This window comes from Aquarana catesbeiana, linkage group LG01 (assembly GCF_042186555.1).
Source record: "Aquarana catesbeiana isolate 2022-GZ linkage group LG01, ASM4218655v1, whole genome shotgun sequence".
Taxonomy (NCBI): Eukaryota; Metazoa; Chordata; class Amphibia; order Anura; family Ranidae; genus Aquarana; species Aquarana catesbeiana.
In genome coordinates this window covers 132,341,521-132,356,633 of record NC_133324.1, presented here as the reverse complement: position 1 = coordinate 132,356,633, position 15,113 = coordinate 132,341,521, and the positions used below count along the sequence as shown (strand labels likewise).

General features: G+C 37.9%; 1 protein-coding gene across 1 annotated transcript in view; it reads left to right on the top strand.

The window, feature by feature from the left end:
* Positions 1 to 1,117: 1,117 nt before the first annotated feature.
* CRHBP (corticotropin releasing hormone binding protein) overlaps positions 1,118 to 15,113 on the top strand; it is a 32,000-nt gene continuing 18,004 nt past the window's right edge. Inside the window, exons 1-4 of the mRNA XM_073623974.1 lie at positions 1,118 to 1,299; positions 1,466 to 1,556; positions 2,533 to 2,690; positions 8,304 to 8,514. Of these exons, the coding sequence (XP_073480075.1) occupies positions 1,210 to 1,299; positions 1,466 to 1,556; positions 2,533 to 2,690; positions 8,304 to 8,514 (550 nt within the window). The 5' untranslated portion in view covers positions 1,118 to 1,209. The remainder of the gene's footprint in view (positions 1,300 to 1,465; positions 1,557 to 2,532; positions 2,691 to 8,303; positions 8,515 to 15,113) is intronic.

The following is a 15,113-nucleotide window of genomic DNA, read 5'->3' as shown; positions in this document are numbered from 1 at the left end:
GTGCACGGTCACACAGATGGTGCAAGCTTTGGGCCAGTGCTGCGGGCTGGGGGGGCGGCGCCCCTGCGCCCCTTGTGGACCGGCCGCCACTGAATATAGTACATTGAGTAAGTGTAGTCACCCTAGGACAGGAAGTATGTTACTGGCAAAATCACCCAATAAAAATAAAGCAAAAAACCTGAGAAAAGAAACTGAACACAGCCGCCACATCTAAGGAATTGGAAGCAGCAATTATCTTGCCTCATTGTTTCTGGGATTAGACATGCTTTACCAAACTTTAGTGCATTTTAAAAAAATAAACGTAAAAAAAGTACGGTAAATGATGTATTTTCATAATATAATATATTGAAGGGCACCTGTCATAAAAGAAATGCATAGGCTCTAAATTCTCCTCTCCCAAATTCACCTCCTTCTAAAATGCTAATTACCATCTCAGGTTATAACGCTAGCAGCAGGTGAAGTCAATTGAGGACTGTAATGGTGTTCCGGGTCATGAATCAAAATGTATTAATGTCACAGGGTCAGTGTGTCAGGCAGACAATTTTTTTTTTTTTTTTTTAAGGTCAGCAATCGCAGTTCCCACATTTCTTTCATGACAGGTTTCCTTTAAGGAGTATGTCAGTAACTTACATGCAAATGCATTTTTATTTTTATTTTCACATCCATTTGACTTATCAGGTCTACAACAACTGATGTAATGTATTTGGAGCATATTTCCCTAGCACAATACAGTATGAAACTTCTTCCATATCATCTTTGTCAGGCTTTATGCAGGCACAGATAGGTCACATCATTGTTCTATAATGATTCCTACTTTTTCATAGGGGTTAATGCAGCTTGCATGGTTTTATTTAAAAAAAAAAAAAGTATTTTTGGTATTGTCATTTAGATGCATCTAAGGCAGGTGATATTTTCTTAACATGACATTTCCAGAAACATCAGGTTTTTAAATTGTGGTTCTCAATTATAATACGTGATTTTGGTAGGATTTGGTGTTCTTGCCCGTTGCCAAATACATAAAATCATTTTTTTTTTTTCCGACAAGGTATCCCATGGCTACTGTGCTGCTATCAGTCAGAGGACCAGGTTCCTTCCCCTTCAATTTTCTATATAAAGGGGTCTGCCAAAGAAACCCCTTTAGCTCCTCCTAATATCAACACAGACAAGAAGGGATTGAAGCATACACAAAGAGCAGGAGAGCAAGAGTGGATGTGCAGCATGTCTCTGGCTCATAGGATTCACTGGCATGTTCTGCTGCTCTTCCTAGCAAGCCTCCGGGGACAGTGCAGGTACATACAGGTGAGCTCATCCTCCCTTTATCCCTTGCACCTGTCTGCTGACGTAGTGCTGGGATTTCCTAGAGAAAACTTTGTAATGCACTACAAATCCAATAAGTATATCTGGAACAAAAATCTTGTAAAGTATTGATTAATTTGTATTTAATAGTTTTTTTTTTCTATTATAGGTAAGAGATGCGACAGAAGATGCCCTGGTTGTTTTGAACACAGATTTTAAAAGGGAATTATCTCAAGAACAGATTTATAGAAGGTCACTCAGTAAGTATATATTTGGATATCACAGGACAGTGCTGATGTGCATTGCTCAGTTTTACAGTATAATTTTTTGTTATTCTGTATTTTTACCATTGTATTTAAAAAAAAAATCACAAATTTTTGTCCTGTTGCACAGATGACAAAAACATCTAATGCAAATCGTTCAGCAAAAATATGAATTGCAAATCAGAAGATTATGACATCTGAGCACAATGAGCAGAATTTACAGTTATTTAAACTGTAATTTAACTAGTAATACATTGGAACTTCATTACCAAAAATAAGAAGAAGAAAACAGCAAATGTTATAGATAACTATTATGAATTGTTATCAAACTGGATTTCTTTCTTTTTTCCTTATCTCTCTTTTCTTTTCCTCGCTCTCTTCTTTCTTTCTTTCTTTCTTTCTTTCTTTCTTTCTTTCTTTCTTTCTTTTTCTTTCTCTTTCTTTTCTCTTTATCTCTCTTTCTCGCTGTCTCTTTCTCTCTCTTTCTCTCTCTCTCTCTCTCTCTCTCTCTCCTTTCTCTCTTTCTCTCTTTCTTTCTCTCTCTCTCCTTTCTCTCCTTCTCTCTCTCTTTCGTTTTTCTCTCTCTCAATCTCTTTCTCGCTCTCTCTTTCTTTCTCTCTCTACTTTCTTTCTTGCTCTTTCTTTTCTTTCTTTTTCTCTTTCTATCTTCCCATGTTTTCTCCTTCTTGAATTACTCTTATTCCTCCCTTTTTTCTATTTATTTTTATATCTTCACCTTTAAATTGAAATGAGTTATTGCCTATGTACATCAGTGCAATGCCTAGAGCTTTGATGAGTTAAATACAGCAGTTTTACAAAAAAATGATCTGTATATAAAAGATCTAAGAATCTGTACCATGTGTAATTTTATGAAACATATAAGGCACAATAAGTGATTAACATTTGTTGAACTGTACATGGTGTTAGGGTGTTGCTATTAAAAATAATAGTATCTATCTTTCCTTCCCACCAGGGTGCATTGACATGTTAAGTATAGATGGACAGTTCACATTTAAAGCAGAACAACCTCAGTTGCACTGTGCTCTGTTTCTCATTGGGGACCCAGAGGAGTTTATCACCATTGAATACAATTTTGTAAATATAGATTGCCTTGGGGGAGACATACTAAAGGTAAGATGGTTATTGTCTATTATCGCTTTCAATTCTACAGTTTGTGCTTAGATTAACACAGATTTAGGTACTCTGTGTCAATCAAAATGGCTAGGCTATACTGTTTGAACAAGGCATAACATTTATTGCTGTAACTTAAATTCTGAAAGGAGAGATACAAAACAGTAAAATATATGCACCTACAGGGTACTATTTGTTAAAATGTCTTAACTTGGATACATATTTTGATTGATTTTCAATGCCTATTCATGCAGTATTTTTGATTAAATAGGCATAGTAGGGAATCCAGTTTGCCAGGAAACTTTTATCTTATTGTACTGAACTGTAGTTCAATAAATGTTTCAGTTGTTCTCACTGAAGACTACTGAATCTAAAAACTTGTGACACAGTACCAGGTTTCACCAGCAGGTGGTTTTGTAAGTGAATTGTGTAATTTAAAGCCCAACTCCATCTTTTTTATTTAAAAAAAGAAACATTGCTCAAGCTGAAGCAGCAAAATAAAAAGGTGGACTGGGGTTTAACTACCAGCCAGCTGCAGGAGGGGTACAGGAGATCTTGAGCAGAGACAAACAGATGTTTTATTAGAGAATAGACAGTATTCACTTAGCTAATGAGTAAGGTAAAGCTGTTTCACTTATGCCATCTGTTCATCTGCAAGCAAAAATATTTTTTTTTTCCTTGCACACGGTTGGGTATTCAAAGTAAACATGGCCTTACCATATTTACTGAGGAAATTAAAGAATGATTTTGCAAAGTGAATGTGATCTACTCCATTAGTAAATCAACCCCAATGCATGGATCGCATATGTCTTATCATGATCACTACGACCATCACTGCTGCCTCTGCCAGAGATCAAGGGAGATCCTTCAGTACTGGTGGATGGTGAACATGTAAAAGATTCACTCACTCCTATACATTTCTGTTTTGTTAACACAATACAATAAAGTTACTGCTTACCTTGAAATCCAGTGATGGAAGTTTATCACAGCCTGGCACTAGACAGATGCTAACTTATGAGAAAAACTTTAAGGGAATATTTGGTTTGTGCTGCTATGCCAGTTTCATGTGTAAACTGAAAAGAGCATTTGTGGAGATCAGGCATTTATATGGTATACTCTTATAGAAGAAGCTTGGGGCATGTGTATGTATTGAAAGAGATTATCATTTATCTAATGTGTTGCAGAATAACTCCTTCCATACATTTTACTTACTTTAGCTACTAATCCCCTCAGCAATGCTCACACGTTAGCTGCCAGTTCAATAGAGCAGCATCTTCCAGCCTTTATCTCAATAGGATATTAGTAGAAATACTACTGATATGTTATTTCTCCCACATGAGCAATATGTCAGTATTTAGTCTAATGCCCTGTACGCACAATAGGATTTTCCGACAACAAATGTTAGATGTGAGCTTGTTGTCGGAAAGTCCGACCGTGTGTATGCTCCATAGAACATTTGTTGTCGGAATTTCCGCCAACAAATGTTTGAGAGCAGGTTTTCAAATTTTCCCGAAATTCCACAATTTCCACAATTACACAATTGCGACGCACAAAAGTCCACGCATGCTCGGATTCAAGCAGAAGAGTCGCACTGGCTATTGAACTTCATTTTTCTCGGCTTGTCGTACGTGTTGTACGTCACCGCGTTCTTAACGTTCGGAATTTCAGACAAAATTGTGTGACCGTGTGTATGCAAGACAAGTTTGAGCCAACATCCATCGGAAGAAAATCCACGGTTTTGTTGTCAGAAAATCCTATCGTGTGTACAGGTCATTGGAATGGTGTATTGCTATGAACAGAGTTGATGGTTTCCAGGTCAGTTTTTAGGCATGAGGTGTTTGAGAAAGGGGGTTCTTATACCATGGAAAAGTTGTGGTTTTCTCCTTTTCCTTTCTTTTCACCAGGGTCTGGCTCAGCTATCCTTCCCATTATTCCATTTTGGGTACTCAATTTGTGTGTGTATTTCTAAACATCAACTGCTATATGACTTAAGTGGTGCTCATTGAACCTTTATACTGCACATGCATATATTTTTGTTGGTTGGAATTAACAGTCGAGCAAATACTTATGCTGTATTATCCTTGATGTGATATGACATACTTGGATATTTGTACATATTGTTTAAATTGTATGTATATGCCTAATACAGCTTTATTGCTAAAGTATTTTTGTTATGTTGTGTGCTTATTTTATATATTTAAAACTTTTGTACTATTGTAAGAGATTGATATAATGTGGAGGGGTTTAACCACCCAAAAAAATAACCTCTTGTTGGTGGCTTAAAGGTGTAGATAATTTCTCCGTACCTCTTTTATCCTTGCCTTCTGAATTGGTGGAAAATGTGTTTAGAACTGGTGGAAAATGTGCTCTATGCTTTTTTGATACTCCTTGAACTTTCAATGTGCTCTTATTCTGTAAGTGTTAGACCCCATTCCCATCTGAGCGTTTTGTAGCTCAATGCTCCAAAACTCTCAACATCCACAACCCCATTTATTTCAATTATGGCTGATTACATACAGCATGAGCACTCAGGTGTCTGTAGCTTGATGCCTGGTGCTCGCCCAACTAAAACCAACTATATTTACTCCCTATAAAGAACAAAGTGAATAACCACCCCTCCTGGCATCCACACAGCTTCTCTAAAGAGGAATCGGTGGCTTAAAGTGTTACTGAACCCACAACAGTAAAATCAGTCTGTATATGCAGTAAAGCATGCTTGTCATACTTACTGTGGAACCTAAGGGGTTAACCCTGCGCATTGTGTAAAAAGCATGTTTGATCCTGTCTTCTCTGATCACCCCCTTCCTTTACTGTCCCCAATCCATCCTCTGATAGTACAGAGCCTTGGAGGCACTCTGCACATGTTCAGTTTGGTGTGTATTGCTAGAGATTTTTTCTTTTTTTTGGGGGGGAGGGTGCATGTGATCAGCACAGGGCTAATCAGCACTTTCAGACAGAAAGTCAAGGGTAATGCAGCCTCATAGGACAATCTGAGGAGAATGAAAACTCCTTCTACAAGCTTTAACCCGTGCTCGGCTGGACACTGATAGAAGTTACGAGACTGCTATAAACTGCTGATGAGAAAAGGTATTTAGCAGTTTATATTTACTAAAATAATTGAATTTCCATGTTCTGTGTACTGTGGGAGACCAGATATAGTGAATGCAGGGTCCTGGGTTTAGTAACACTTTACGTTTCTTCAGATACAGACATTTCTACTCCTGCTACCCCTCTAGTGATGTAGGGGTTGACGGGAGGAACCACTGAGCACCAATGGTCAGGAATATATAATATACAGCGTAAGTTACTTTCTCCTGACCCCCTTGTTTTGTATGCTGAGCTCAATGTTACATACCCATAACTACCATACTCTGTACACTGTGCTGAATGTTGCATAATTGTGGTTGCTGCACTCTATATATTACATACTCCAGACATCTGTACTCTGTATGCTGATATGTATGTGCTTTATATGTTTCATACTTCTGACCGCTGTACTTTGTACATTACAATCCCTGTACTCTGTGTGTCACATATTCCTGATTCCTGCATTCTGTACATTACATACGCCTGACCTCTACACTCTGCATGTTACATATTCCTGCCTCCTGCTTGCTGTACATTAGTTACTCCTGACCCCTACACCGTGCTTAAATACTCCTGAGCACTAAACTCTGTTCATTTCATACTCCTGACTTATGCATGCTGTATGTTACATACTCCTGACCCCTGCTCTTTTTATGTTATCTTATACAATACTCCTGAGCAGAGCATTATTTCTGTTGGTTTCTAAGTCCTGCCTTCCAATTTTAATCAAGTTCTCCTTTCAGGTAGACTTACTTAGTGGTAAATCTATATTTTTGGTGCAGAAAAGCATATTTAATATAAAAGTATACTTTATAAAAATGATTATGCTGATTAAAAAAATCTTCTGCCATTGTCTCTCTAGTTTCCACAAAGGCCATGAATAACTGAATAATTACAGGGCCTCATTCAGCTGCAGGTCATAGTTCAGCCAGATGAAGCATTAAAAGCATATCAGAACTTTATAAGGAACAAGATGCATGAAGGAGCCTCATAACCACTAAATCATAGATGTTCCCTTAGGTAGTGTTTATGAATAAAAAATCAGTGACTTTAGGGGCTTGCAATATAAATAGTACCTTTTGAAATATTTTTAGGTTGATTTTTTTTTCCTATTCTGTTTGTAGACGTATCCAATGTTGCAGATATTGTCATACTTCTGTGGTTTTATAACTGCTTTTACTACACTTTTACTCAGCTTGTGGGTTGGTTCAAAGGTTTTCTGGGACACCAAATCTGTGTTCTCTGAAAATACAATTTCTTTGTTTTTGTCAGTGAGGTAGGAAATCAGCAACAAGGAAAGTTTTTGCCTGGAGTTCAGCTTTAATGTTTAGTTCAAGATAAAATCTGAATTGTCTCCTCTTATATACCTGTTATATTGCAGCCTAACAAAGCTGCTCACATACTGTCCAGCCACTGAAAAAGATTTGTGTCTCTATAAATACATTATTATTTTTATTTTGAGATAAAACTTGCCTCATGTGGCTACTGTCTCACACATAATATAATGTAATTTCTATTTCAAGATAAAATCACCATTCTCCCTCCCTATTATATGGTGGGCTAACCAAACTGTTTGCAGATTGTTCAGCCACTGAACAATATTTTTGGCTATTATCTCTTAGATAATATACTCTAACGTTTGTTTCAGGATAAAATCTGCCTTGTCTCTCCCTCTTATATTGCAGCCTAACCAATCTGTTTACCTATTGTATGTAAGTACGTAAGCAGAGATTTAACATGTACCTGAAGTCTATATTTGGGAAATTATTAGGGATATGGAGATGGGAAGAAGTTCTGGGGATGTAAGCTTGTGGTTTTGAAGTTCTTTGTGCACTCTATTTTGACTTGTTTGACTTGACACTTTTAAGACAATGCAGTGTGGTACTGAGAAAAAAGTTCCATACCAGCTGCTGATGAGATCTGTGCAGACATCCACACTGGAAAAAATGCAATTAATGGTCCAGTAAACATCTAGTCTGTATACATTGTTTTTTATCTTGGGCCCTGGTGATTTTAGACCCCCAAAACACATTTGCTGTTTTCTTGATCATCCCCCTGACCCTTACTGGACCTTTTAGCAATGGTGTGGTGATTCAGTTCACATCACAAGCCAAGTAAACTGACATCAATGACTTTACATTAAGATTGTATAGCAATATCAAAAAGATAACCTTGCAGGTATACCTCACAATCTATATTATTTTCAGCTGTTTTGCCAGTGGTCAGTTTATTTAAACTTATTTTTTAAGAGTTATTTTTTAAGAGTAAACTTTTATTTAGCTTTTATAACTGATGTGGCTCTAACTTCCACTGTTCAGGCCTATTTCCTCTTTATTAAAAAATATTAGGCATTGCAGCCCAAATACTTAAAATTTCTTTTTTTCATGTTGAAATCAATTAAAACATCGTGAGACATTGAAACTTGAATAAATATACATTTTTAGGTAAAGTTTTCTTGTCTGCTTGTTTTTTTTTATACCATTCTGATTCTGCTCCATAATAATACTTTCTGAATAATACTGTCAGGTTTTTGATGGCTGGATCATTAAAGGAGAGAAGTTTCCTAGTTCATTGGACCACCCCCTCTCCACCAGTGAGCGCTACATTGATATATGCGAAGATGGGAACATGCAAAGTATCACAAGGTCATCTCAGAATGTGGCAATGATTTTCTTCAGAGTTCACAAGCCAGGCCATGGCTTCACACTGACAATACGCAAGACTCCTAATCTGTTCCGTAAGTCACTTCATTTCTTCTCAGCAGAACTTCACTGAACTGCCGACATGATCATACATCTCCTGGGGAGGATGAAGTAATGAGGGAATGTTAGGGCAATATGATAAATGCCCAGCCGGTAATGACTATTGATTTTTACTTGTTGTACAGAAGTGAATAAAACATATATTTACTACTAATAAATACTGAAGTACAGTTTTATGACAGATAGGAAGCACAACACTCCCTAAATAATTATTGCTAGTAATAACTGCATGTATTACGCTGGGTGCCAAAGCCAAGAGCAGGAGAATAACCACGAGCCAGTACTGGTGCTGAAAATAATCCATATAGTTGTGAATGCCAACACACTTTAGTGTAAAGTGTCATGTTATGTCAGGGGATGCCTAAACGATTAATGTATTCAGCTAAATTGATCATTTTAAACGATCGATGAACCACAGTGCCTCCAAGAGAAAAATAATTTATATAAATAATTTAACTCAATTAATTATTTTGAGTTCATTTTGCCAAGCAGGATTCTTTTTTAAAAAAAGTACACAACAATATTGATGTAAGTAGAGACTGCAGATTATCAAAAATAAATTAATATTTATTACAAGAAGTCACATACAAACACACTAACAGTTTGATTAATAGGATGACAGAGATAGTACAATTTGATTATAATTAAAAAGTCAAAATATTTAATTTCCCCAAATAAAGATCTCCTAGCTTGTATGTAGAAAATTTGGCAGATAATAATCTCACTAACTTGACCCATGAAACCACTGCAGTCAGATTCCCGGTTGAAGTCCATCTAAAGTTATGCCAATACGACCATATAAAATGACCAAATTTCCAGGTGTTAGAATATCGGGTGAGGTAGCAAATCAACTAGAATAAAATACTTGCACACACAAAAAAAAAACAATAATAAGTGTGGACAATATAGTTAGCCTTTTAAAATGGCTATTTGCTTAAAATGGTCGCTGCCAGACAATTAATGAGTAGAGTTGATCTTTCCCAAAATGGCGACTAGCTAGGCTGGCGCTGTGTGTCCTACATTCAGTAAAGTGTCAGGTGATGGCCGTGCCTCAGATGATGTGTGAGTGCCCAGATGAGGTGATTCAGATCATGAGTGTCCTCTCTGTCTGCCGGGACAGGGTTTAAATGCTGTATCGTTTTACTTAAATAAGGCTTCCAATTTACCTCAGGGAACAGATTGATTTTATTATGTTGTTGTTGGAGTACACAGCTACCCACAACTTTTTTTGGTTTGATGGCCATTTCTATCGCCAAGATAGGGGTGTCGCTATGGGGGCTAAATATGCCCCCATTCTGGCAAACCTATTCATGGCCAAATGGGAGGAGGATGTCGTCTATGTCCAGCCAAGGTCTGAGGTCACCTTGTGGGTCCGTTACATAGACGACATCCTCCTCCTTTGGGATGGCAGTGAATCTGATCATTCAGATTTCATGCACTCCCTTAACACCAACAATAGGGGCATTCATCTTGATTATGAGGCCAGCCTAGAAAAAAATTCATTTTCTGGATCTTATGATTTCTGTCAGTGGAGATAGTTTTGTTACATCCACATATTTTAAACCCACTGACAGAAATTAGTTTATTCCGAATGATAGTTGCCATCATGCCTCTTGGCTTAAATCTGTGCCTAAGAGCCAATATTTGAGATTAAAACACAATTGCACTGAACAGAGTGATTTTTTGACTCAGGCACAGGTTCTTACCCAAAGATTTGTCGCTAAAGGATATGCCCTTGAGTTTCTTATGAATACTCAAGATCAGGTTAAAAATGTTGATAGAAATGATCTGTTGAAGGAAAAAACTGGTGGTCATGAGAATGACACCTTTCGTAGTCCATTAATTACTAATTTTTCTTGTCAACACTCTAGTGTTAAGCACATAATGAATAAACACTGGCATATCCTTAAAAACGATAGGGTACTTTAGTTTATTTTGCCTGATAAACCTCAGGTGGTATTTAGGGGCGCTCCTTCTTTGAAGGATAAATTGGCTCCCAATATTTTGAACCATCTAATTATAAGACCCACTTTCTTTTCTGAACTTACTGGCTATTATCAATGTAGAAAGTGTCAGGTCTGTTCATTAAATGGATGTAGATCTAGAAGGACCAGGGGTTTTACTTCAACCTGTACTTCTAGGAGCTTTGCCATTGAGCCATTCATCATTTGCTCCACTGTTGGAGTCGTGTATATGCTTCAATGTCCGTGCGGCCTGCAATATGTAGGCCGGACCAAGCGACCATTACAGGTACGCTTAAATGAGTATATAAACAACATACGCAAGGGCTTCAGGAAACATTCAGTGTCGAAACACTATCTCACTGTACATAACAGGGATCCATCTAACACCATTTTTTTCAGCATCGACAAATAAAGGCCCCATTGGAGGGGTAGCTGCCTAGTAAGAAGCATCTCTAGGTTAGAGATGTCATGGGTGCATAAGATCAAATGCTACATCCCTTTTGGTTTAAATATAGATGTTGATGTCAGTTCTTTTATTGATAACTCTTAGTGACAATTATTATAGTAAGAGAAGTTTTTTATTAACTCAAACATTTTTATATTTTTATTTTTATTATATTATTTTTAGTATTATGCATGTTTTTCAATATGTATAATTATTTGTTAATTCATTTAATAGTAATTTTTGATATGTGTATATACTTTTGTGCATTCGATCTGAGTCCCGGGTAGCCGTGGAGTAGAATTTGGTTAAGGGGGAATGGAAATTGAATTTTCCACCTCTCTTTGACCGATTTTTAGACTTTTGTTCACATACTGTGTATGTCTGTACACTTAGGTTGCTGACGGGTTTCATGTCGGCTTAAGTGCAGATTGTGGCCAATGGTGCGATTTTGGCACTGTTTGCAGCCTATGTGTAGGTCTGTCAGGTGTTTGCATTGCAGTGGCCTATGATTGGTATTGCTTGCAGCACTGACATAGCTTGGTGCGGCAGTGCATTACTATATCTGAGGTTGATTGCATTAATACCCTCATAATTATCTGCATAGCTTTTTGGCAGGTAGCTCTTATGCATTTTTGTGCCCGTTAGCAGTATGTGGATGCCTAGCCTTCTATGTTTGCTTGGTGGTATACGGGTATATTTCTTATCTGCCCTTATCATGTAGATATTTTAATATGCACATTGGTTGTGTTTTCCCTGAACCAAGATGGCACCCGTCGGCATTTTCCGGGACTCAGAACGAGGCTTGGTCATTTATTTTTGTGTATATAATGCGGTGCGTCAGGACGCGGCCCGTGCCCCGTGACGACGTCCTGTTGTATGATGAAACGCGTAGGAAGGAGGAGCGACGCACTGACATCACCGCAATACGCTTAGTCCCGGAAGCAACAGGCTTTATTCGAGGCCGGCTCGATTTTTTTAATGCTATATCCTATCGGCTTAACTGTAAGTGTCCATTTGTCTTATGTTATTTGAAATAAATGTGAAGGTTTTACACTATGTGAGCCTTTGTTGTTCTATGGGGATCCAATTATTGTGCCTGATCTGACCTGTGTGAGGACCATCACTCCTGAGGCTGAGGAGTTCAGAGTATGCCACAGAGATCCCAGGCTGGGGTAATAGCCATCTGCTCAGTGTGGCCCCTGTAATAAGGGACCACCGTGATCTGGTATGCGGCAGTATTTGCTGTGGTGGAGGCATTTCCTATCTTTCACGTTTCCTTGGGATGTCCCATTTCATGTCACCATAGAAGAGTCACCAGTTATCTTGCACGGACTATGTTCACATTATTTTTGGATTCAAATTTAGATATATGATGGATTTTTTATGGTCACTATTATCACACTTGGCTCTGTCATTCAGCAACAATTAGCTGTTTAGTTTTTGATGTAGTTCAGCATTTTTTCACTGTCACAAATAATTTAGGTGTCAATATTTATTTCATTTATAGTGTTATTATATTCTTTAGATGTTGCTGTCTTTTTTCACTGAAGGTTTTCCATTGGTACACTGGTGCTTTGTACCCATACTAAGAGAATTTTTTATTTTAATTTTTATTAATCACAATTTCACCTGTTGTGGTATAATATCCGTTTACATTTTGAGTGTATGGAATATTGGCTCATATATCAATCAATTTAGTGCAGCTCCCCCCCTTTTGTATTTCTGGTTTGGTGTTGTATAACATTTTGAGTTGCAGCTTAGGTAACTTTAGGTAATAGCACAGTTTTTCTTATATTATTCTCTGTCTACCGCCCTTGCTGTTTTATCTAGTTGTAAATAATACACACCCAGAAGGTGTAACCTTGTTCCCATTGGTGGCTTTGTTTAATTATCAAACCTGTGCTTGCTTATGTACTAACTCACTTGGCCACCAGATAGCATCCTGAGTTTAATTGGAAATGGATCTTATATAATGATCAGGTATAGGATGCTAATTAAATGTTATTTTATTCTAGAAAGCATACACTATTTCAAAGGTCTGGCAGCCATAGTTATGATTATTTGCTTTTTGTCATATTGCTATCTATAGTACATCTCCAGTACATGTGAAATCTTCGATTACAATTATGTCAGTTTTTCTGAAATATGTAGAATGCCTTGGAGAGTCTGGTAGTAGCAGCAATTAAATTATATCCAATCAACATACTGTAGATACCCTGGAACATTGTGTTACATTTTAAAATCATATACTTATAAACATGTCTATGATACTTAGTGATTTTGTCCGGGAAAAAAAATGTATAACCCATTGGCTTGCAAGAAGGCATAAATAGCAATATAACCCCTCACATTTTTAAAAATATTTTATTATATCTTTTCATGTGACAACACTGAAGAAATTACACTTTGCTACGATGTAAAGTAGTGAGTGTACAGCTTGTATAACAGTGTAAATTTGCTGTCCCCTCAAAATAACTCAACACACAGCCATTAATGTCTAAACCGCTGGCAACAAAACACTCCCACCACCATGCTTGACAGTAGGCAAGACACACTTGTCTTTGTACTCCTCATCTGTGTCCTCCATGCGTCTCCTCCCCTCCTAAAATGCATACATTTTACTATGGGCACAGTGGCAGCATTTGATGAAGCACAGTGGCTGCAATTGATGGGCACGGTGGCTGCAATTGATGGGCACAGTGGCTGCGCTTGATGGCACACTGGCTGTGTTTGATGGCACAGTGACTGCAATTGAAGGCACAGTGGCTGCAATTGATGGGTACAGTGGCTGCGTTTGATGGGCACAGTGGCTGCGTTTGATGGGCACAGTGGCTGCATTTGATGGGGCACAGTGGCTGCATTTGATGGGGCACAGTGGCTGCATTTGATGGCACAGTGGCTGCATTTGATGGGGCATAGTGGCTGCATTTGATGGGGCACAGTGGCTGCATTTGATGGCACAGTGGCTGCATTTGATGGCACAGTGGCTGCAATTGATGGGCACAGTGGCTGCAATTGATGGGCACAGTGAGGCTGCAATTGATGTTTTTTTTCAAAATGTTTCACTTTGTTTGCGCCCCCCCCCCCCCCCAAAAAAAAAAGAATTGAGCACCAGCCACCACTGGTTATCATTCATATTCTCTGAAAAATGGCCAAGAAATCATAAATTCTGCCACTGTATGTAAACTTATGAGCACAACTGTATATATACATACAGTATATATTACGCAGTGTCATAAGGGCTTAACAATTGACTTTCAATATAGAGTCTATGAACTGACTTATATAAATATAATATTTGAGCTAGTAAGGTTGTTACAGTTTATTTCTGTGAGAGGGGTCTCGTCCGGTGTTTGTCTTTCTCAAAGCTGAGACAATGGTGAGTCACTGGATAACCAGGATGTTAACTGTTTGGACCACAAGTAATACAATGCAGTGGACTTCTCCCTAGACAAGGATTTCTTTTTCTGGTCCATCTGGTCACACATAAGAGGTGTCTTCACACTCCACATTGATGGGACCTTGAAATCCTTTTAAATATTGGTCAGTTTGTCTTTCAGGGTTTTAGGTGTTGTAGGGATACCAGAAAACCAGGCCCAGACTAGGACAAAAAATAAGCCCAGGCATTTTAGAGCATCTCATTTTTCCACGGACCGGGGAAGGGGGACGGGATATTAATTGAGTCAGTCCTCCGCACTGTAATGTAAATGGGCACTGGCGTCCCCTTGTCAGAACACAATAGCACCGCCAAAAAAAATGCTAGTGTGTACTAGGCTTTAAACGGACACTGTCCTTTGACCTGTTTGCAATCGGGTTAAATGTTAATAGGACAATGTCTTTGGCCTGGTAATAAATCTAGTCCAAAAAAAAAATAAATTATAAAATATGTATATTTCTTTCCATAACAGTTCTGACAGTCAAGATGACTGAGGGTGTCATCAAAAATAACAGCCTGGGCTTACAGGAAGTGAGTTGAATGAAACTGGACGTCATTCAACCCAGAAGCAGCGCTGGGTGGTGCAGGGAGTCTTCAAGAAATGTTGAAAAAAATATTTTCTACTTTGTTATAAAATATATCCAATTAAGTCAAATTTCTTAATAGATTTAGGCCAAAATGTATTGTGCTACATGTCTTTGATAAAAAAAAAAAAATCTAAATAAATAT